This window comes from Aulonocara stuartgranti (assembly GCF_965226115.1).
Source record: "Aulonocara stuartgranti genome assembly, chromosome: 23".
Taxonomy (NCBI): domain Eukaryota; kingdom Metazoa; phylum Chordata; class Actinopteri; order Cichliformes; family Cichlidae; genus Aulonocara; species Aulonocara stuartgranti.
In genome coordinates this window covers 11,068,413-11,092,088 of record NC_138958.1, presented here as the reverse complement: position 1 = coordinate 11,092,088, position 23,676 = coordinate 11,068,413, and the positions used below count along the sequence as shown (strand labels likewise).

Sequence of the window (23,676 nt, the reverse complement as noted above, 5' to 3'; positions counted from 1 at the left end):
GCGAGAGGCAGGGTATACGCTGGACAGCTCACCAGCCTGTGGCAGGTCTAACAGAGAGACAGAAAACCATTCAAGTCTAATTATTAATCATCAACTTCATACTATGGGGACAAAGCTAGAGTACCCGGACATGACATGTAACCACACAGAACAACCTCAGAAACATCATGGATTTGAACCCATGACCTTCTTGCTGTGAAGCAGCAGTAATAACCACCACACGTGGTAGTTATTATCTGCATTATTGTTTTGGCTGCTGTAACAGCTTAACTGTGGATTTTCGCAGGGTTAAAAAAATCAAATCAAATCAAAATACAGTCAGCCCAAACGATGCAACTTTTTACTTAAGAAAACAAACGTTTCTTTATTTTAATGACAACAATAACCGAGACTGTGACAAACAGGAGGCATCTATAATTTATTAATTATTATATTACTACCGGTCCCCCCTTCCCCAGCATGTTTCTCGCACAAGCTTTACAGCTCGATTAGTGGCAACCAATCAGACGGCCAGTCTTCTGTGATTAACGTGACCTCAGCCAATCAGAGGCCTTGTTTTGACCAGCTGGGTAGTACCGGGCTACTTCTCTTAAACTTCGGCGGCTTCAAAGACGAAGGTGAGTGTTTTATTCCTCCTGGCAGGTAAAAACGGCTCCTATCGTCCGTATGTTGGAGTCCAAGTGAAGCTGCTCCCAGCTGACGGACACACAGCCTCCACCTACCCAGCCCGGGCGGCTGGCTGACGCTACTTCCGAGTATCTGGAGTAGCTAGCAGTCCGCTAACCGCTAGGATTAAAGTATATTGAATTTATTAGCTGTGAAACGAGCCGGCAGAGCCTCCACCTGAAGCTCACGGAGCTCGGTGTGTTTGCGGAGACGCCGTCGGCGGTTATATGGAGTTTGCTGCCTCGGTCAACCCGTTAGTGCCTCCGCTAGTTTCATAACGGGGAAGCTAGCAGTTAAATAAACTGGATTTCACATGAGCTTCCGCTCAATTTAAATCCTTGTTAACGTTCAACGTTGTTCTCGCGAGAGACGATGCCGAGTCACCAAAATTCCCTCATAAAATCTGATATTTACCTTTTACCGAAAACCCTTACTTGCTGAAATAAAACCCGAGGTACTTTTCAAAGCAGGAGGCGTTGTTCTTCAATCCGGCATTCATTTAATCTATATATAGTATTTTATTATTGGCTACTTGATGCTGATTCTTTCTGTAAATTAGGAGTTTAGTTTTATGTATGAAGTGATTCCAATAACATCCATGATTAAATAAAATCTGCACAGTCTGGATTCATGTTTCTCCCACGCTGTCCTAAAGAAAAGTGACCAGTTTATGCCGATTATCACAGTCAGCGCTGATACATTTATTTCCAGTGAATTAGTCATTGATAACTTGTTAATGTGTGTGTCTCACTGTAGAGGACTCTCCAAAATGCCTCAGACCAGCAAATCGAGTGGTGCTGGTGCTGCCAGTCCAGCATCTGCGCCAGACCAAGGTGAGCCTCCGCCCCCAGAGGGCGCCAGGGCTCAGGTGGCTGCTGGAGACGGGGAGGAAAGAGCCACTGTAGACGACCAGGGAGACCCAGAGATCGTCAAATCACCTAGTGACCCAAAGAGATACAGGTGAGTGACACAAGCATTTATTCAACCCATGATGAGGGTTCAAATGCAACCAGAAAACTGCTGAGTCCAACTGACAGTTTAACCCCACAGACCTCCATTTCACATTTCAGGTGTTTGCTTCACAAGTGAACTCCTACATGTGATTGGTTGAAACAAAAGTGTTCCAGCCAGTGAACTGTTAGAAATACTTTGTTTTGCCCCCCCCCCCCCCCCCCCCCCCCAAGGCTGTTATTTTTGTAAGGTCCTCCTGAAGGTTCATTTTATTTTTCATTTCAGAAAATTAGTGTTCGTTTCTGCATTTCTTTCAGGCTTTGCACTTTGTTTCTCTCAGTTTAGTCTGACGCCTCTCTGACAGGAACGTCAGTGTTTAAAGTTGTTACCTGAGATCCAGGTGTGACGTTACTTGAGCGTTCACTGTATAAACTCTTCTGGTCTCCTGCAGATACATCGAGCTGAGCAACGGCCTCCGAGCACTCCTCATTTCCGACTTCAGTGGGGCCGACGGGGAGGGAGGCGATGGAGAGTCGGCAGAGCAGGAGGAAGAGCAGGAAGAGGAGGAGGGCGGGGAAGAAGATGAAGGGGACTCAGGTGAGGGCTCAGAGGAGGAAGAAGGGGACAGAGCAGAGGAAGAGCAGGACAGCGACTTTGAAGAGCTGGAAGAGGAGAACCCAGTGAAGAAGAAGAAGAGCTCTGAGAAGCAGGTGGGTGTGTGGAGGATGGGTGATGAAGGCTCATCCTCTTCCTTGGAGTGTCTCTGAACAAAAACAGTTTAACTACATCAGCTCTCTGTGACAGATCCACCGGCAGTGACCCTTATGTGTTTTCAGGCTGCAGCAGCTCTGTGCATTGGTGTGGGGAGTTTCAGTGACCCTGATGAGCTGCCCGGCCTCGCACACTTCCTGGAGCACAGTGAGTGTGAACGTCATCGCAAACATCACCTGAGCTTGTCTTACAAACGATCATCCATGGTTTTAATTAGAATAAAGCTTTATTATTGAGATGTTAAAGTCAATGAACAGTCATCATCAGGTGTCTGTTTCCAGCGTCAAACCTACCCACCCAAATCTACCCACTCTCACGGTGTGCTCACACCAAACACGAAGCAATCGTACACCTCGCCTCACTCACATGAATACAGCTGCGTTGGCCCTCACAGCCAATGAGACAAGGAGGAGTCCAGCCAACAGCTGGAATCAAATTAAACATCCATGTTTTCAGAAGGGATTGCAAAGTCCTCACTTTCCTCCACGTGCTTTCATTGTTGAATCGTGCAGCTCCAGCTATCCCTTAAACAGTGTCACTAAACCCCGCCTCACTGCCTCAGGAGAATCCTGATGATGCAGCACAAAGAGACTTTATTTCAGAAGCTAAAATGCAAATGCAAACTTGCCTCTGTTAGCAGTACCTGTTGTAAGTTATGAGTAAATAACATGAATTTACTGAAATCACTGGAGAAACTTTAATATTAAAATGCTGCCAAAATATTAGAAACATGCTTTTTTTCACTTGTATGAGTACTGCTGGAAAAAGAAGCTGTAAACGTGGTCAGTTCAGCCTGTGTGGCTTCGATCCGAGCCTCCAAAAGCTCATCAGGAAGTCCTCACTATGAGAAATGTTTAAAAAGCTAAAGACTTCCTGCTGCAAAGGGAACATCTGGGTGCACAAATCAGCACAGTCTGACTCTTACAGGTTGTTCTGACGCGTGGTGACGCGGCACTGACTTTTTAAGTGGTATTTCCCACGTAGCTGCTTTCACCAGCAGCCTGAAATAATCCAGACATCACCGTGAGGAGCCTCAAACATCTGAACGTTAACACGTTAACCTGCTGGACCTACAGACGATTACGTAGTTTAAACCCAGGATTGGGTCACAAGTTGCCAGGAGCTGCTGGCAACTTGTGATTGGCCAGCAGAGACATGCTCTGACCGCTCTGTGCTTCTTCCTCCTCCTCCCCCTCAGTGGTGTTCATGGGCAGTGAGAAATACCCGGCGGAGAACGGCTTCGACGCCTTCCTGAAGAAGCACGGCGGCAGTGACAACGCCTCCACAGACTGCGAGCGGACCATCTTTCAGTTCGATGTGCAGAGGAAGCATTTCAGAGATGCGCTCGACAGGTGAGCTCCTCGGGTTTCCTGTTACCTGCTGTTCGTGGGATCCGCTGTGAGCTTTCAGGCGTGTGAAGGCAGCGCCCTCGCTGCGAGCGGACGGAAGCTCTTTGGGCCATCTGGACCTCTGATGGGAGGTCAGCTGTTCACTGCAGACGCTGTGAGGTAACATTGTCCTGAGGCTGTTTTTAGAGCAGCGGACAGACGGACGGCTGAGGACACGAGCGATCTGGAGGATGGAGAAGCTGTTATACCCACTGTTTCCCGACATGTATTTGTGGTTCAGAAATATCAGAAACTGTTAAAAAGTTCCCACATTCTGCTTTCTCTGTGTGTACACTGCCAAAAACAGCTCTATTTGAAATAAGCCAAATACTCTTAAATCTGACAAAATTGTGTTGTTTTGAGAAGAAAAATCTGCCAGCAGCGGTTGCTCAAATCCAGGCCGGCCGCTCTCAGCTGTCAAATACAGTTCTTAAATTGAAAAGTTGTCTCGTTCTTCCAGAATAAGATTATTTTTCTTATTTAAAGAGTACGGTTAGATTAATTTGCTAATTTTAAGGAGCAACATTTGCTTTCCCCATTGGCAGATTTTTTTTTTTTTGTCAAAACAAAACAATTTTGTCAGATTTAAGAATATTTGGCTTATTTCAAGCAAAGCTGTGTTTGCAGTGTACCCTGTAACTGGTAAATAAAGCTGGAAATGAGCTGAAATATCTTATTGAGAAAAAGCTAGACATTTTTTTCTAGATTGAGCTTAATGTTCTTATGCAAAACTTGCTTGTTAAGAATATGAATAGAATAGAAAAAAAGTCCATAACCAAGGTTTTTTACTTTCTTGAAAATTGTTTTTTTGCAGTGTCGTCAGCTTATTTGTTTCCCATGTCCTCTGCTTGGCAGACATTTCCTTAACATTCAGGGACAAATGTTAACATTTCAAATGAAGAGGGTCGCCGTTTACAAAAAGGAGGAAAAGCAGCTTAACTGTTACACTCTTGCCGCCTGGTCGTTGTAAAAATCACACACATTAGTGTCATGAGCTTAAACTGTCCTATAACACACTGAGCTCTCCTACCAGACAAACTGTTGGACACAATATTTAAACTACACATATTGCTGCCTTTCTCAGTCTCAGCTGACACAACAGCTGTGGCTCTGACGTCCTGTCTGCGTTTCAGGTGGGCTCAGTTCTTCATCTGTCCTCTGATGATCGAGGACGCCGTCGACAGAGAGGTGGAGGCTGTCGACAGCGGTGAGTCCAAACATGTTTAAATATTAAAATCTGCCATACATTACGGCGCCCTCTCGCGGTCTTCTCCTCCCTCTCTTTACATCTCCCTCTGTGATGTCACTTCCTGTCCTCTGATACTCAGAGTTTCAGCTGGCGAGGCCGTCCGACTCCCACCGGAAGGAGATGCTGTTTGGGAGTCTGGCCAAACCGGGACACCCGATGAGCAAGTTCTGCTGGGGTGAGAACACACACACACACACACACACACACACACACACACACACACACACACACACGCTGACTCCACTGGCTTTGTTTGATGGTTCAGTCTGATCAGGGCTCAGTAACAGGGAACGTTTCATGAAGGTGTAGTAACACGTTTTTAACAGATGTCTAAATCAGTGGGCTTGGGCTCATAGCCTGTAATCTGCTCGGTCTGTTTTCAGTTCTTTTGCTGCACCTGCTGCATTGTGTTTCCTGCCCAGGCAGACCTGCACACACTTGTTGGTTGTGGACAGATTTTTGTGTTTAACAGGTGTCGTTTTGTTCCTGTCAGGTAACGCTCAGACATTAAAGCACGAGCCCCGAGAGAAGCAGATCAACTCCTACGAGCGGCTCAGGGACTTCTGGAGGAGATATTACTCAGCTCAGTACATGACACTCACTGTTCAGTCCAAAGGTAACAGTAGAACCGCCACCATGCCGGTCTGTCACGTGTTTTCACTCTGAGTCTGTGGGCAGGACTTGTCCTGCTGATGAGCTGAGTTCAGCCTTGCACCTGTTTATTCCTAATGTGTCACAGAAAGCAGCAAAAACACAAAGTGCCAACAGACTGGACTGAACGCTGTTTATTTATAGAGTAAAGTTCAGCTTTAAACTGAAACTGCGGATAGAAACGAGCTCTGTAACAGCTGGATCACAGTGTTTGTGTTCTTCAGAGACTCTGGACACGCTGGAGGAGTGGGTGAGGGAGATCTTCATCAGGGTGCCCAACAAGTAAGACACACACAGACACACACACACAAATATTTAGGTGATGTCACATGTCTGCATCCAATCACGTGTTGCTGTAGAAACCCTGAACTTTGTTCTGTGTAGAATTAATAAACAGTGATCATCAGAATCTTTAAATGAATAAATGATGAGTTCTTTCATCAGTTAAACCTGTTGATCAGCTTCTTACCTGATCTGTTTAAAGTGAAGAGGTTTGATATTTATTGATATTGATTACTGGACAGAGTGCTGATCAGATGGATCAGTAATGGAAATTACGTCAACGTGCCTGTGTTTGTTTCCAGCGGTGAACCTCGACCTGACTTCTCTCACCTGCAGCAACCGTTTGACACGCCGGCCTTTAACAAACTCTACAGAGGTGACTCATACTGATTATTGATTTTTATGTCATGTTGTTGTTATTATTAGCAGCAATCCTTTGGTTATGAATATGGAGCATGAGCACCTGCTGCTTCCAGGTGTGTTTCCTGTCCCTGTTGTAGCACCTGGTTTATCACCTGTGGCTCAGCATCAGGTCGTCCTTAGTAAAACTGAGAGAGGCAGAAATCTGAATCTAAATCTAAACACCTCACAGTCAGGAGGAGACCCACTGCCTGATCAATACAGTTTATCAGAATCAATCTGTAATCACTAATGTCAATCTCTCGGGCTAATAAGACTATAACACTTAGATAACACTTCCCCTCTCTGACTGGCCAGTCTTCCATCACCTGACAGCAGAGTTCCAGGAAGTGAAGCCATTCGGTTTCCTCCCACATTGTTTCCATGGAGACGTCCTGAAACTCTGATAGTAATGATGTTTCAGTGAGAAATTGGGATTGATGAAGACTGCTTGTGTGTTGCAGTGGTGCCTGTGAGGAAGGTTCATGCTCTGACCATCAGCTGGGCCGTCCCGCCACAGGGGAAGCATTACAGGTGAGTCACTTTCTGACCTTTAACCCTCGACTGTTCAGCGCAGCTGGCTGGGATGTATCACAAGTTAAAGAGCAGGAGTCTCAGTCAGCTCGCACTCAGATTTCATTGCACAGCAATCACTGATCACCATTTTGATCGTAACACGCAGCCTGGCTAGTGCACGTGGCTGTTGTCTAACATCATAGTCACCATCAGTAAGACGAATCCTCAGTTTGAAGCTGTTTACTCTCCTGAATGAATCTGAAAGTTTTCCTTGTGCATCAGGAAATAGACCAATTCAGACGTGTTCTCAATCAGGAAATACTCAGAAAACACGATGACCACTCACTCGCTTTGACATCACTGAACTCTTAAATGCTTTATCCTCACATCATCGCAGACCGCCGTCACACAAAGCTTGTAGTGTTGAACGTCCGGTCTGATGTTTGTGTGTATGTGGATTGCGGCTCGGTCATTTGAAATGTTCACAGCTGAGTGTGTGAACACGTTTGTTTGTGTTCCTGTGTCAGAGTGAAGCCTCTTCATTACATCTCCTGGCTCATCGGACATGAAGGGACGGGCAGCATCCTGTCGCTGCTCAGGAAGAAGTGAGTCATGAAAACAGACGTGTGAATGAAGGAAGGCACTGCCCTGTGTGTGTGTTCTGTGTTTATAAGTATGAGTGTGTGTGTGTGTGTGTGTGTGTGTGTGTGTGTGTGTGTGTGTGTGTGTGTGTGTGTGCAGATGCTGGGCTCTGGCTCTGTTTGGAGGAAATAGTGAGACCGGCTTTGACCAGAACACCACCTACTCAATCTTCTCCATCTCCATCACTCTCACTGATCAGGGCTACCAGAACTTCTACCAGGTACACACACATACATACATGTTGGGTTTTCATATCTTGCTTTCCCTAGCCCCTTACCGTAACCACAACCATAACCTAACTGTAACCCTGACACTAAAACCACATTTTGAGTCTCAAAAATGCCTTCAAACTTAAAAAACTTAAAAGATATTAAACTTCAAATTTTTGGTTGCCACAAAGATATGAGTACATGCTCACTAGGGCTGCCACGATTAGTCGACTAGTCACGATTACGTCGACTATCAAAATCGTCGACGACTAATTTAATAGTCGACGCGTCGTTTGAAGCTTTGTAAGATCCCAAAAGACGCAGGAATAAGTAGTAGGATTTAAGAGTGTAATAACAGACTGAAACAGAAGATGGCAGCACTGCATGTACAAGGATGCCAGCTGCCGTTAAACCCCGAAGAAGAAGAAGAAACTGTGTCCCAGAATTCATAGCGCAGCCCAGCTCAGTTTCCAACAATGGCGGCAGCTTGCTAGTTTTAATTTTACTCTTATTATTCTTTCTGGGTTACAAAATAAACGTTTAACATATTTTCAGGCGAGAATGTAGCTGTGTAAACCTCAAATATCGGCTCAGTTTATCAAGACACCAAATATTTTCAAAAGCGCTCCGACGTTTTCGGAGACGTCTGTTACCCACTAGCTCGATAGCGAGCCGGGGGCAAGGCTAACTAGAGCCGTGAGAGCACCGGACTCCCGGCAGATCGTTTTCAAACCCACCGCCGTCTTTCGCTACTCAGGTTAAATATATATAAGTCACTTAGATAACTTAACAATGTTATTGTTTGGCTTTTTTTTAGTATTTTATTTGTTCCTGAGTAAATCAGTTTGGCTGAGATTAAAGTTATAGTTTTTACACAGCTGAATAAACGTCAAGCAGACAACTGATTATCAGAAGTGTGAGATGCTCCAGAATATACTCCAGTGTCCTGTTATATTTTAGATAGCAAGGAGTTTATTAAACTTCACCGAAACAATCTGCAAATTTCATTAAAATTTAATAAACTATCATCTTGTCTTTATTTTTAGTTAGCACAGACCTTAAACACTTAAAGCTGTAAGCTAATGATAGTTATATAAGAGCAGATGCTGCTGGTGCAATAAGCTGTACGTTTTACGTCCAATGGATGATGATCTGATTAGTCGACTAATCGCAAAAGTAATCGGTGACTAGTCGACTATCAAAATAATCGCTTGTGGCAGCCCTAATGCTCACACACACACAAAAATGTGTTTGCTGATGTAAAAGCTTAGGTTTGGGGCCTCACCGTGCTGCTGTTCTCTCTGCAGGTCGTCCACTTTGTGTTCCAGTATCTGAAGATGCTGCAGACTCTGGGCCCCCAGCAGAGGTCAGGCTTAAAAACCTAATTCCCATCTCAGCTGCAGACGTCCATAGACAATGCTTTCTAGGTCAAATCTGGTCATCATCATTTAAAAACAATTCTATTTAGGATTTATGTTGTTGTTGAAAGACTATAAGTCATCTTTGCAAGCTGTTCCAAAGGTGTGAATTTAGCCCAATTCCAGCTGTGACTTCCTGTTTTCCCTCTGAGCAGCTTCCTGTTGATTAGAGCTCTAATTGACATCTGATTGGCTCAGATGTAGAAGCTAAAATCTGTCACGTTTGGTTGAAAAGTGAGAGCTCAGCAGATGTCTCCATTACACCATTCTTCTGTTGAAAATCAGGTGTGTTGTTGCTGACATTGTATTTATGTATGATCACGCCACCGCACACCATCCACTCAGCGTCCACCGTCACTCATCTTTAAATCTACAAACATGTTTGTGTCGTTTCTCTTTTATCTCCATGTAAGTTTCTGTATCATTGTGAGCAGCATGCTGAGATGATCCATGCAATGATCCATGAGCGTCTGATAGTTTGAACTTACTGTTCCCTCGTCCTCGTGCGGCGTGTTGCTACAGCATTTAGTGAGGAAGAGGCATCCTCTCACTGAAAACCACACCCACACTGGACAGGAGATCTTTCTTCTACACATCACTTAACCTAAGTTGTCTATTTAGAGTTTAGAGACTCAGCTGCACATGCTCACATTCCGATACACCATACAGGCATCATACATGTTTTGCTCCTTTGTATCTGCTGTTGCAGTGCTGGATGTTCATATTAAACCGTAGTAATAACGAGGTCAGTGTATGTGTAGTAGTCTCTGTGAGCCAGCAGCTCAGGTTGCTTGTTACCTCGGTGAACTGACATCACCGTGTCACAGATTTCTTTCAGACACGGCACGCTCAGAAATGAGAGAAGATCTACAGTTTCTGCTGCAGGTTCAGACTCTGGCGTGTTCAGATGGATCTGAGGAGGTTCAGGTTCAGTTTGTTTTTTAGAACTTTCACACTGGCCAGATGAGTGGGTTGTGCTAACAAGCTCCAGCCCCTCTGCAGGCTTTCAGAAGCTGTCCAATCAGAAGAAAGTTGTATTGGAGTGGGAGGAGCTAAAGCATCACTTTTCAGACAGGATGAACCGCAGGGCTAGACCCAGTTTAACATAAGGAAGGATTATTTTGAAGTCTGAGAATAAAACTGTGGAACGGCTTTAATCTAACTAACACTCATTAGATAAACTAACACTAACAGACACACAGTCTGCAGTACCACATCCAATCAGAGAATCCCATCTGTAATGAAAAGCACCGTAATTGGATCGATTTATTGTTAATTTTCTTCTGTAAAAGATGCTTAAACAGAACTTCAGTGAAGGGCAGAGTTCTTATCACACACTGAAGTCAGATGTTATGTGATGAGGGGACATGGCACTTCTGGTGGGAGGAGCCAGACACTTGTTGAGGAAGCTATGATGTCATCAAACTTTGTGAAAAATGACGTCCAGGAAAAAAATCTTTTTAAGCGTTAATCTGGGACGAAGTCACCGAGCTCTGAGATTATTTTATTTTATCTGCTTTTATTTCTTTTTCTTTGTCTGAATGAAATCCTCTGTTTCTGCTTTCTTTATTTTTCAGGATCTATGAGGAAATTCAGAAGATCGAAGCCAACGAGTTCCACTACCAGGAACAGGTAGAGGTATTGCACCACAGACACACAGTCAGGCTGAAGTGATGTGAGCTCAGGGAGGAGAGCAGAGGCTGAAGGTAGACACTCAGAGGAGGAGAAGGCGCTTCGTCAGGGACAGCAGAGACAGAGTAGGACAGAAACGATAGAGCCAAGCGTTGTGTAACTCCTCATGATGAGCTTCACTCTTTACTGTCTTTCTCTGTGAAACGCTCACTTCCAATTGTGTTGGGCAGACGGATCCCATCGAGTTTGTGGAGAACATCTGCGAGAACATGCAGCTGTTTCCCAAACAGGACTTCCTGACCGGAGACCAGCTCATGTTCGAGTACGACCCCCAGGTGAGCATCACCGTGATCCGGATCTTGATCCAGAATCAGTGCAGTAATCTGTCCTGTGTAGAGTTTACGCTCTCAGTGAACTGTTTGTGTTGTCAGGTGATCAACGCCGCTCTGTCCCTGCTGAAACCCGACAGAGCGAATCTGCTGCTGCTGTCGCCGGAAAACGAAGGCTGCTGCCTCCTCAAAGAGAAATGGTTTGGTACCTGCTACAGCGTGGAGGGTACGACGCTTTAACCACAGCACAGTTACTCTGTTAGTCTGCACCAAGGAGCGCGTAGCTAAAAGCTAACCCTAACCCTGAGGCAGGGGGAGGTCGTCGTGTTGGGAGGGCATGAAGCGCTTATTATTTTCATCACTTAACTCACACAGACCATTTTTATACGCTACTATAGTAACATCAAACTTCACCTTCGAGAACGTGGAGGTCTGAGGTAAAACGACTGTTTAGTTTAGTTTTTCAGCAAACAGTTGAACAAAATAACAAAAAATGTTTGTGTGCATGAAGCTGCAAAATTTGTTGTGTCGACATTACTGATACATGCGATTTTAAATCATTTATGGAGTAAATGTCTGCTTTGAAACAGAGTAAAGCTGTGAAGGCGACTTTGAGTCCTACCTGTTTGTGTAAATGTCTCAAATTTAAAATAATAAATAACGTAATAATAAACGTACAGCAGCCTGATAACTCAAAATTTTAAAAAAGCCAGATCCAGTGTAATTTACACTAAATGCAAATCAGCTGTTTATGTTTTCATGTACAGCTGATTCGGCTGTGAACCAAACATGCTTGTGTTTGGGCTGTGAGAGGAGGAACATGCAAACTGCAGCACTCCTGTTTCTTCATCATAATAAAGATGACTGAAGAAATCTGCCGTTAAACCTGCTTCTTTGTTCACAAATGTCTTCATCATCGCCATTACTGCAAAGTCTTCACAGGAAACAGGAAGTGACCAGACAAGCCAATCAGAATTAAGTGGTGTGAAGTTAGCGCAGAGTTTAAAGTTTCAGGGGGTCCTCGGCGGTGACAGTCTGACCCTGTGACTGCTTCCTGTTTGTCGCTAAATGTGGGTGTGTTTGTTTTGTCTCGTCAGATATCCCAGAGGAGTGGGCTGAGCGCTGGGCTGGAGACTTCGAACTCAACCCTGAACTCCACCTGCCTGCTGAGAACAAATTCATCGGTCAGTGTGAACGCATTTGGCAGCTTCAGATGATGAATAGCAGCTCAGGCTGAGTCCACATCAAGCTGATTTAGGATCAGCTGAAGGCTGAAAAGTTCAGATGTGCATCTTAGACTCCTACAGCAAAGCCGGGAACAAGTTTCCAGCCTTCGGAGAAGTTTAGATCTGAAATCAGTCAGGATTTAAGAATTTAAATAACAAAAAAAACCAATTTCTACATCCTGTAACATCACAGCGTAAAGCTGTACATCAGTACGTTTCAGTGTTTCAGTCATCACAGCATCATTACTGACAACCAATAAACTCAATCTTCTGGGTTTTTTGTCGCTTCTGCAGCAACGGATTTCACCTTGAAAACGTCTGACTGTCCGGACACAGAGTATCCTGTGAGGATTGTGAACAGCGAGCGCGGCTGTCTGTGGTACAAGAAGGACAACAAGTTCAAGATCCCCAAAGGTGAGCTGGGCCGGCCAGGTCTACTGATGGAGCTGAACCAGAAAAGGGAAACCAAAGTTTGGACCAACCAACAATTCAGAACCAAATAATCTCACGTTTACCTTCATGTAAGACAAAAAAGCCATCATGGTTTAGCCCCGCCCGGAATCCTCTCCTGCTGCCTGGTCTTTTGCGACTCTAACGGGACCAAAATGAAGTTTGTGTTTTAGTGATTTAGACCTAACACCAGAAACTTATCAGGACAGACTTTCCTGAGCTCAGAGGCAGCTGAGCAGGAGGGTCACTTCCTTATAGACTTCTGTCCAGACAGACTTCTTTTTACAACCAGAGGAGTCGCCCCCTCCTGGACATTAGAAAGGGTTGCTGTTTAAGGAAATGCTTCCACCTTTATTTATAGTCTGTATCTGACAGTGAGCGAGTGCGGCAGAGTTAGAGGAGTTAATGTGCTAGTCTGACCTCTGCTGAGTCTGCAGCATCTTCAGGCACTGAGCACAAAGATGACGACCTGCAGAGTAAAAACTTTCAGTCAGTGTTTCAGTCCAAGTTTAAACCATAAATAAGATCTATACTGGTTTAATCAGACAGACCAGTTTAAACTATCCACCTGAAAACTGCTCAGGCATTAAAGCTCAATTTTATCAGGACATGTCTGATGGGAAGCAGGTGGAACAGCAGTGTCTTGTGGACACTTGATGTCATTACACTTTATCCAAATAAGAGTGATGCGGTGTGATGTCAACTCAATTAAAAACTGTATTTATGCCTACAGTTACACAAAACACGAATCAGCAAGACAATAACAGCTGGAAACAGTCAGCTGTATCAGAATCTGTTTGGATAAATAATCACTGATGTGTTTTTATTTCAGCCTACATTCGCTTCCACCTGATCTCCCCGATGATCCAGAAGAGCCCAGAGAAGTAAGAGCCTCCGACACACCTGAACATATTAGATCCACCTGCAGTGCAGCACAGTGTTACCTGGAAACAGTGACTGACACAAACATAGCTTTGTGTGCTACATATTCAGCATTTGTTAAATTTGAGCGGCACAGATGGAGAGTGGGCTGAGCCTCACTAAAGTCTCTAAATCTGTCGATGCAGTCACTGAGTTCTGAACAGAGAGGTGAGCAGAGCGTGGCGATCACAGCTCAGAGTGAGAGTTGCGCTCGGTCTGACGTGGTTCAAACGGACACGTAGAGAATTCAGATCTAGCAGTTCATTCACATTCTGAGATGATCACGATGATGATTATGATGATGAAGGTAACTCTCTCTCTTCTCCTCCTCCTCAGCCTGGTTCTCTTCGACCTCTTCGTGAACATCCTGGCTCATAACCTGGCAGAGCCGGCCTACGAGGCCGACGTGGCTCAGCTGGAGTACAAACTGGTGGCCGGAGAGCACGGACTGATGATCCGGCTGAAAGGCTTCAACCACAAACTGCCTGTGAGGAAACACACAGACACTCAGACACACACATTTTGGTATGAAGGTTATTCCTGCTCTGCATGAACCTGCAGAGTCAGCACTTGCAGCTCTGACAGTCTCCATCTCGGCTTTTATCTTCTTTATTCTGAAAACCAAAGATTGCAGGAAGTGTCCTCCAGATGAGCAGGTACTTATTTAGGCATTTATACTAAAGCTTTTTCTAAATTAACTTAAACTTCAATCATCACCAGTCACATGTGATAAACTACTGAAGGGTTGCCCCATAAAATAAAATCCCACCGTCTTCGTGTCACTGAATTCTCACAAACTTCAGGAACTGTGAGTGCCGGTCTCTCTGATAATTCAATTCAATTTTATTTATACAGCGCCTAATCACAACAACAGTCGCCTCAACACGTTCTATATTGTAGTATAGAGACCTACAATAACACAGAGAAAAAAATAATCTCCAAAAGATAAAAGTCTCTACAAAACACATGGGTGAGTGCTCTATGCAGGTCTCATCAGCTTTTTTGTTGTGAAGGTTTGAATTTTGCTGAGAGTAGTTCGATGCTACTTGACTGTGAGGGTATCTGTTAGTTAAAGATGAAAGCACACAATAATGAAGTTGGTTTGATATCTGCGAGTCGGAGTGTTAAACATCATTTCAGCTGCTTTGTTTTCCTTCCAGCTGCTGCTACAGCTGATCGTGGATCAGCTGGCAGACTTCAGCACCGAGCCGAGCGTCTTCACCATGTTCTCAGAGCAGCTGAAGAAGACCTACTTCAATATCCTCATCAAGCCGGACAGGCTGGGCAAGTACGTCCACACAGGCCTTTTGAGTTCAGTATCTAGAGGAGCGAGGGGTTGAACCAGTGATTAGTGGATGACCTTCTGAGGCATAGCTGCTCCTGAACCAGTTCTGTTCTGTTTTAACAGCAAATCGTGTCACATTTTAATAAGCTAATCAGAAACTTTTCCATCAAATAAACGATTCCCAGTGATTTCCATCAAGCTGTGTTCATGTTCTCTGCCCCGTGCTCAGTCAGAGCATGCTCACTGATGTCAGTATGTGGGCTCGTACATTTAAGAAGATAAGATAAGATAAGATAAGATAGAACTTTATTAATCCCTCAGGTGGATTCCTCTGGGAAATTCGGTTTCCAAATAGCACAGCACCAACAGAGCACCAAAGTTACAGAATGTGAGCAGAATACCATATAAATACAGAGACATATATAAATAAAGAGTATACAAAAGGAATAAATAGGAATAAGAATACAAGGGAATTGCACATTTCAAGTATTGAAGTCTATTGCACCGTTGGTTATTAACAAAAAGTATTTCACAGTGAAAAGGCACTACAGCTTAGTTGTTCCCCCCTCCTTTGTCCTCCTGTTTCCCCTCCCTCTGCCCTCCAGAGAGGAGTTAAACAGTCTGATGGCGTGTGGGACAAAGGAGTTTTTAAGTCTGTTGGTTCTTGTCTTTGGGAGAAGCAACCTGTCACTGAACAGACTATGGCCGTGTGCAGAGGATGCCCAGCATTGTCCATAATGTCCAGCAGTTTTTTTTAGTGTCCTTTTCTCTGCCACTGTCACCAGAGTGTCCAGCTTCATGCCGACCACAGAGCCAGCCTTCCTGATTAGTTTTTCCAGGCTGGGCATGTCCTCCTTTGCTGTGCTGCTCCCCCAGCACACCACAGCATAGAAAAGTATTCCAGCAACCACCGACTGGTAAAACATCCTCAGGAGCTTCCTGCAGATGTTAAAAGACCTCAGCCTCCTGAGGAAATACAGTCGGCTTTGGGCTTTTTTATACAGGTGCTCTGTGTTGCATGACCAGTCCAGTTTGTTGTCCACCCACAGCCCGAGGTACTTGTACTTGTTGACCACCTCCTCCCCCTCTATCTGAACCGGCAGTGGACCTTCTCTGGACCTCCCGAAGTCCACAACCAGTTCCTTAGTCTTTGAGGTGTTGAGTTGCATGTGGTTTGTGTGACTCCATGTGACAAAGTTCCTCACCAGACTTCTGTACTCCTCTTCCTGATCATCCCAGATACACCCCATGATGGCTGTGTCGTCTGCAAACTTCTGAATATGGCATAATTCAGAGTTATAGCAGAACTCAGAGGTGTACAGGGTGAAGAGAAGAGGGGACAGCACAGTTCCCTGTGGTGCTCCTGCGCTGCTGACCACAGTGTCAGACGTGATGTCCTTCAGCCTGACATACTGTGGTCTGTCAATGAGGTAGTCGGAGATCCAAGCGACCAGGCAGGGGTCCACCTGCATCCTGTCCAGTTTCTCCTGGAGCAGACAGGGCCGGATGGTATTAAAGGCACTGGAAAAGTCAAGAAACAGGATCCTGACCATGCCTTTTCCCCCATCCAGGTGTGAGTGGGCTCTATGTAGGAGGTACAGGATGGCATCCTCCACTCCGACATCCGCCTTGTATGCGAACTGTAGTGAGTCCTGGGCATGCTGTAGCTTTTCACCTCCCGCTGTGCTGCTTTCATCTCCTCCTTCACTTTGCTCCTGAAAGCCTTCTTCTTCCTGTTGAGGACAGCCTTGACTTCCTGTTTTACCCACGGTTTGTTATTAGGATAACACCGTACCGTCTTAGCAGGGGCGACCGTGTCCACACAAAAGTTGAGATAGTCTGTCAGACAGTGTGTCGCCCCCTCTATGTCCTCACCATGTGGGCTCAGAAGCACATCCCAGTCTGTGGTGTCATAGCAGTCTCTCAGAGCATCCTCCTTTTCTGGGGTCCATCTCCTGATTAAGCGTGTTGTGACAGGCTGCCTTTGGACGAGGGGTGTGTATTGTGGCTGTAGGTAAACCAGGTTGTGGTCTGACTTCCCTAGTCTGACCTACTGTATGCATCTCTCACATTGACATACAGTAGGTCAATTGTCCTGTTGCTCCATGTGGGACAATTCACAAACTGGTGAAAAGCAGCCAGAGTAGAATCCAGTGTGGCATGATTAAAGTCTCCAGATATAATAATGAAAGCCTCGGGGTGTTGTGTCTGCAGTCTTGCTGTAACTGTGTGTATTTCCTCTGTATTTCTGAGGGTTTGATCAGTATCGGCTCCCAAACTGAGCATTTCCGGAGAGAGACTCCGTCTAAAGCGAAGCTGTAGGTGGATGTGATCAGTGTGGTGTTTCCTCTGCAGAGACATCCGTCTGCTGATCCTCGAGCACTGCCGCTGGTCCGTCATCCAGAAGTATCGCGCAGTCTCAAAAGGTCTCACTGTCGACGACCTGATGACCTTCGTCAGAGGGCTGAAGGCAGAGCTTTATGCTGAGGGGCTGGTGCAGGGAAACTTCACTAGTGCGGTGAGACACACACACACACAGACTTGTTTTCATATAGTGAGGACATCTAAGGCTACGTTCACACTGCAGGTCTTAATGCTCAAATCCGATTTTTTGATCAAATCCGATTATTTTGTCTGCTTGTTCACACTACAAATAAAATGCGACAGCAAACGCTCTCAAGTGTGAACGCTCAAAGCGGCCCGCATGCGCAAAAGAAGACGTCACACACAACGCGCTCTGTTTAGACCCAGAGCAAACAGTATTGTTTGACAGATGGCCCTTAATATAAAGACTTCGGACTTCACGTTTCCCAATTTTTTTGCTTTAAGTTATTTTGTTATTTACATAATAATAATGTAGATAACCTAATAATTATCCTTATTGCTGTTAGAGGAGCGGTGCTTCAAAGGATAGTTGGTGATTTCTGTCAGAATCTGCAGATTATTCAGTACAAATAAAATGTTCACGTTTCTCCAACGTTGTCTTCCCAGCAGTTTCACTGACATCTACACGGGATGGCCAGGAAGCGTTCGCGATGTCTTCTTGGGCGCTTCTCCGGCGCTGATAATTGGCGTCTGTCTTGTGTCAGTGACGTAAAAGACGGATTTAATGCGACTTCACCATTCAAACAGCAGTCGCTTTCTAAAACATCGGATATGTATCAGTACCACATACGAAAGTGAGCCAGATCGGATTTGAAAATATCGGATTTGTGCCGTTCACACTGTCATACCATGATCGGATATGGGTCGCATAGGGTCAAAAAAAGCGGATTTGATGTGCTTTCGCCTGCAGTGTGAACGTAGCCTAATTGACATAATACTTTCCCTAGCCGGTTACCCTAACCATGAAAAATGAATGACTAATCCTCAGCCTAAACCTAAATTTAACCATAACCTAACTGTAACTCTGACACTAAAACCACATTTAGAGTCTGAAAAAGGCCTTCAAACTCATGGGGAAAGGGCATTTTGTCCTCAAAAGGGCTGTTGGTCCCCACAAGTATAGTAGCATTCCAATTTTTGGTCCTCACAAGTATGTATAAACATGGTTCACATAGACAAACGCACACAGAGCTGAGGTTAAAGGTAAAGTCTGTCAGCGTGTATCCTGGGACTGAGTTCCTCCTAAACAATATGCATCAAAACAGATAAAACCTCCACAGCGGCGCTGCTATACAAGAAGAAGAAACAGGAAGTACAGAAAATGCTGTTTTCTCTAGGAAGTTTATTTTTTTTTAAACTCTAGAATCTCTGCTTCTCTAAGTCCTGATTGTGTCTTCAACCGCAACAGGTTACAAAGATCGAGGTGTGTTGAACGCCACCGATGTGCAGATCAGAATCAAGTAGAAGAATATTTAGTTCAGGTTGAAGGTCTAAGCTCACTGATGATGTCATTTCCTCCCACAGGAGTCCAAAGAGTTTCTGCGCTACTTCACTGAGTGAGTATCTGCTGCTGTTCATCAGTTCACAGAGACATCTTCAGTCCTCTAAATGACGTCAGCGAGGTTTTACAGATTCAGGGAAGAGTTCAGCTTTCTGCTCTGATGTCACACCAACCTGTGTGCAGGAAGCTGCAGTTCCAGCCGCTGCCTGCAGACGTCCCCGTGCTGTTCCGGGTGGTGGAGCTGCCGCTGAAACATCATCTCTGCAAAGTGAAATCTCTCAACAAAGGAGACGCCAACTCTGAGGTCACCGTCTACTACCAGGTAAAAAAAACAAAAAACACACCACAGAACTGCTGATTCCCGCTTTGTCCAATAGGGGGCACTCTCAAGCTCGTCCAGAATGAACAAAACTGTAAATTTCATGATGTTCATCCTGGTTTTGATAGAAGAGCTCAAGACAACAGATATAATTCTATTTTTTATATTTTTGTGGTTTTATTTCAGTAAAATGCCTTAGTGCGAGTATCGGGGACATCACAGCGCCACAAGTTGCTTTACAGCATCCTCTATTTTAATTTGGGGCATGAAGCCAGCAGCGGTCTCCTGATAGTATCACCTTCAATCACAACCAGCTGCTTCCTGCTGGGCTTTAATTCTGTGTGTGTGTGTGTGTGTGTGTGTGTGTGTGTGTGTGTGTGTGTGTGTGTGTGTGTGTGTGTGTGTGTGTGTGTTGCAGTCCGGGTTGAAGAAACTCAGAGAGCACGCTCTCATGGAGCTGATGGTGGTGAGTGTCGCCTCAAACACTGAACACAATTTTAACATTTAGAAGCAAATTGAATAAATCCAGATCGTTCAGGTTCACAAAGTTCTGTGACTCCGCCCATAAGAACCTGTAGCCAATGTAAAGATGGACGATCACCCCTCTAAGGTCGTCTCCCTGTACACCTGCTCTGACCACTCACCCTGTGATTTGACCAAACACGAGCCTCTGCTCTGGTGAGGAAGGGGCGGTCAGCACAGGACTAACAGGAAGATATTTAAAAGGTTCAGAGGAGACCGCCTTCAAGGAAAGATCATCCAGGTTTAAGCAAGTGGGGTTTTTAAATCTGGGTGAAGTGATGAAGCTTTTAGATCACACCTCATACACATTAATTTTATCAAGCTAACACCTGTTCACTGGTACGTATTCTGACTGAAACTACAGGAAGTGAACTCGTTACAGCTTCCTGTTTGAAGTTTATGTGTGTGTTCACAGATGCACATGGAGGAGCCCTGCTTCGACTTCCTGAGGACGAAGGAGACGCTGGGGTGAGTGTTCTTCCGGTTAACTGTCACACTGATTCAAACCACAGCATCAATGGGCCTTGACCCATTGTTGTGATCTGTACGCTCGAGTGGGATGGCCTTCGTTGTCCTCCAGGAGGTTTGTTCACTGGTGCATCTTTATTTATAAGGCCCTGCTTGGACAAATGCCCACCTACATTTGCGATCTGCTCACACGGAGGAGTACTGTTTCTTACAGCCTGCGTTCAAGCGATCTTTTTTTGCTCAATGTTCCATTTGCAAGAACTGAACTGGGAAAGAGGGATTTTACTTATGCTGCCCCTTTCACATGGAACATGATGCAAAAAGACTGGAAGATAGCAGATCTTATTTCATTAAATGCTTTTAAGTCCAGATTGAGAGAGCCAGAGAAAAATGTTTTTAAAATGTAATTGTTATTTATAATATGTATGTAGCTTTGTAATTTCAACATGTTGTCGCCTCTTGGCCAGGACTCCCTTGAAAAAGAGGTTTTTAATCTCAATGGGACTTTTCCTGGTTAAATAAAGGTTAATAATAATAATAATCATCATGTTGATAAAGCAGGTTTCCTGAAACAGGTTTCCATAGCAACACAATCACTGATAATGAGAACCTCCATCAGCGAACAACTCTCCACCCTGAGCCAACAGGAAAGGAGATCCCACCTTAACGTCAGCTGAATAAAATCAGAAACCTTTAATAACAAACGATCACGTGTTCATATCTGTGTCACACAGACTGGAGTGTGAGCTGCTTTTACATTCAAAGAAACAGCAGGGGGCGCTAAAACGCAGAACTCCCCACATCATCACTGAGTTTTTAACTTGCTGACCTCTGACTTCCAGGTACCAGGTGTACCCCACCTGCAGGAACACGTCGGGTGTGCTTGGATTCTCCGTCACCGTGGAAACTCAAGCCACAAAATTCAGGTGAGGATACCTGTGTGAATTTAGCTGAGGTTTTCAGGTGAGCCAGTTTAAAGCTTCTATTGGTCCTCCTCACAGCTCCGAGTTCGTCGAGGCAAAGATCGAGGAGTTCCTGGTGAGTTTCGGTGAGTGTCTGTCGGGTCTGAGCGACGAGGCCTTTGGGACTCAGGTGACGGCGCTCATCAAGCTGAAGGAGTGCGAGGACGCACACCTGGGGGAGGAGGTGGACCGCAACTGGTTCGAGGTGGTCACGCAGCAGTACGTCTTCGACCGGCTCAACAAGGAGGTGACGCTCATGTTTCTGCATCTGCATGTTACTTTACCAACATCCACCCATCCATCCACCTAGTCTCTTTTCTGTTTATGTAATTCAGGGTTGCAGTGGAGGTGGAGCCTATCCCAGCTAAGTTGAGATGGATGAATGTGAATCTTACCAGAAGTCATGCTATGAAGTTTTCTCTCAGCACGTTCTACAGGCTCAGGTTTAACCAAACCAGCCAGTGACCGTGCCAGTGCTGGTGAATGGCCTACCGACCACTCACTCTTACAGCTGGGATGGGCTCCTCCTTCCCTGAAACTCTGAACTGGAGAAAGGAAAGGGATGGATGGATCTATTGCGAGTTTGTCCCGGGAATTTGATGCTGAGAGGCTGTGTTGCTGGTTCTGGTCCCAGTTGATGACCGACTGTGGTTTGCGTTGCAGATTGAGGTTCTGAAGACGTTCACCCAACAGGAGCTGGTCTCCTGGTTCCTGGAGCACAGAAACAACAGCAGCAGGAAGCTCAGCGTGCATGTGAGTAAACAGGAAGCAGTATTTCTCTCTGAGCTGCGTTTGTAAGAAACAAGCTGTTTCAGTAAAGTTGAGTTGTTAAAGTCACACTCTTTATTTTCCTTCCTGTTCCTGTCTGCACTCAGGTGGTCGGCTTCGGCGTGGAGGAAGGTGATCAGAGCACCACCTGCAGCCCAGATTCTGCTAACTCGTCCTCGGCCTACGGTGAAGTGAGCGAGCTGACATTTGTGCCGACCTCGTCGCCATCTCTTCAGGACACCACGCTCATCACCGACATCAGAGCTTTCACCTCCTCCCTCCCCCTCAACCCCTACCACAAAATCATCAACTAGGCTCCACCCCATAAAAGTGAAACACCTACTGATTGGTCATGTTTCTGCTGTGTCCTTTTCCTCTCTGTGATTGGTTACAACAGTGCTACATTCACTTCTTGTGGGAACTAATATGCTCTGAGAATCAGATTTCAGGTCAGTTTTGGACAAAGAGTCCAGAAAAACTACAATCATGGCACCTTCATGGGTCCGATGAAATTCCCCTCCTTGTAGCTTTCAACTGTGAAATAATGATTTTTCCCACAAGACATGGATGCAGCGTGATGACTCAGGGCTGTGGTATCAATAAAGTCATTATTTTATTTGTAAACACACACGTGTTCTTCCTGTTATGCTCACTCCATGCTTCAGTTTGTCCTTCAGTAATAAAACATTTAAAGACATTTCATATTTCATCTCCAACTTCTTGTTTTCATTTGGAAAGAAATCAGAAATAAAGCAGACAAAAAAGGCAATCATTGACCTCCCTTAATATCACTGACTATAAAAACTATAATAAATCCTCAGATTTTTGGAATCCTGCAGTTTAGAAATTGGAATAACCACTAATAAAAATAACTCTTAGCTAGAATATGAGCTTAAATGAGTGGGAGTACATGCAGTGTTAAGCTTAACATATGCTTGGATAATGTGAAAGGACGCACAGGAGAACTGTTTCTTCTTTCTCGCCTTTTTATCCCCAGTAGTCCACACATTTATCACCGTATTTGATTCGTTGTTTTATTAGTTATTTAGTTAGTCTGATAACCTTTTTAAAAAGGCGCCAAATGCAACAATCTCATTACTTAAGTTTACTGTTAATATAATCAGACAATGGACTCAGCCTGATCACCTCAGAGGGTCACAGCTCCATTTCAATGCAGTGGACTAAATGTCCTTGAGCAGCACAAACACTTCTCTAACCAGTCGGAGATGAATTTGCATTGCGTTTTTTCCTGCACTGCTGTGCCGGCACGCCACTTGCCTGTATATATTTGTGTTTGTTTAATTGATTTTATGAGAAAATTACGTTTGAAAAAAGTGCCACATATATATAGATATATATGTATATATATCTATATCTATCTCTCTCTCTCTCTACATATCTATGCATATATATACATATATAGATATATATATACAACAGTGAAAAAACCCCAAATCAAAGTAAAAATAAAGTTAGCTAAAAAACAGTAAAACTAAGACTGACATCGTAAAGTACACTTTAACTTTGAGGAATACAGCTACTTGAAGTCATAATACAAACGTGTGTTTGTGATCTTAAGCCCGACAGGTGTGTTTACCTGTCATTATGTGGATTAGCAAGCGTAGATGGCGTTTCAGAAAAAAGGGCCCAAATGCAAATACAGGACTGGTCCTAGGAAAAAGGCGAGCCAGATGATAATACATAAATACCCATTGAGTCCAAGTAGTACCGAGTTAAATGTACATACAACTTGTTTAAAACACGTG

General features: G+C 44.7%; 1 protein-coding gene across 2 annotated transcripts; it reads left to right on the top strand.

Moving 5' to 3' along the window:
• The first annotated feature begins 478 nt into the window (after positions 1-478).
• Positions 479-22,607, top strand: nrd1b (nardilysin b (N-arginine dibasic convertase)). Of its 2 annotated transcripts, XM_082524236.1 has the most exons (31): positions 479-617; positions 1,423-1,626; positions 2,069-2,327; positions 2,454-2,535; positions 3,587-3,740; positions 4,910-4,983; positions 5,105-5,200; positions 5,519-5,641; positions 5,901-5,958; positions 6,261-6,334; positions 6,822-6,891; positions 7,401-7,478; positions 7,615-7,735; positions 9,032-9,090; positions 10,720-10,774; positions 11,005-11,109; positions 11,206-11,329; positions 12,201-12,287; positions 12,624-12,743; positions 13,612-13,663; positions 14,037-14,187; positions 14,861-14,988; positions 17,341-17,503; positions 18,895-18,926; positions 19,055-19,193; positions 19,609-19,656; positions 20,128-20,180; positions 21,023-21,106; positions 21,182-21,389; positions 21,806-21,895; positions 22,018-22,607. In XM_082524236.1, exons 2-31 carry the CDS (start codon positions 1,436-1,438, stop codon positions 22,222-22,224), a joined length of 3,285 nt encoding a protein of 1,094 aa, XP_082380362.1. In that variant the 5' UTR covers positions 479-617; positions 1,423-1,435; the 3' UTR covers positions 22,225-22,607. The 2 variants fall into 2 exon arrangements, with proteins under 2 accessions (XP_082380362.1, XP_082380361.1); XM_082524235.1 differs by lacking the exon at positions 479-617 and having other exon boundaries at positions 1,388-1,626.
• Positions 22,608-23,676: the final 1,069 nt, after the last annotated feature.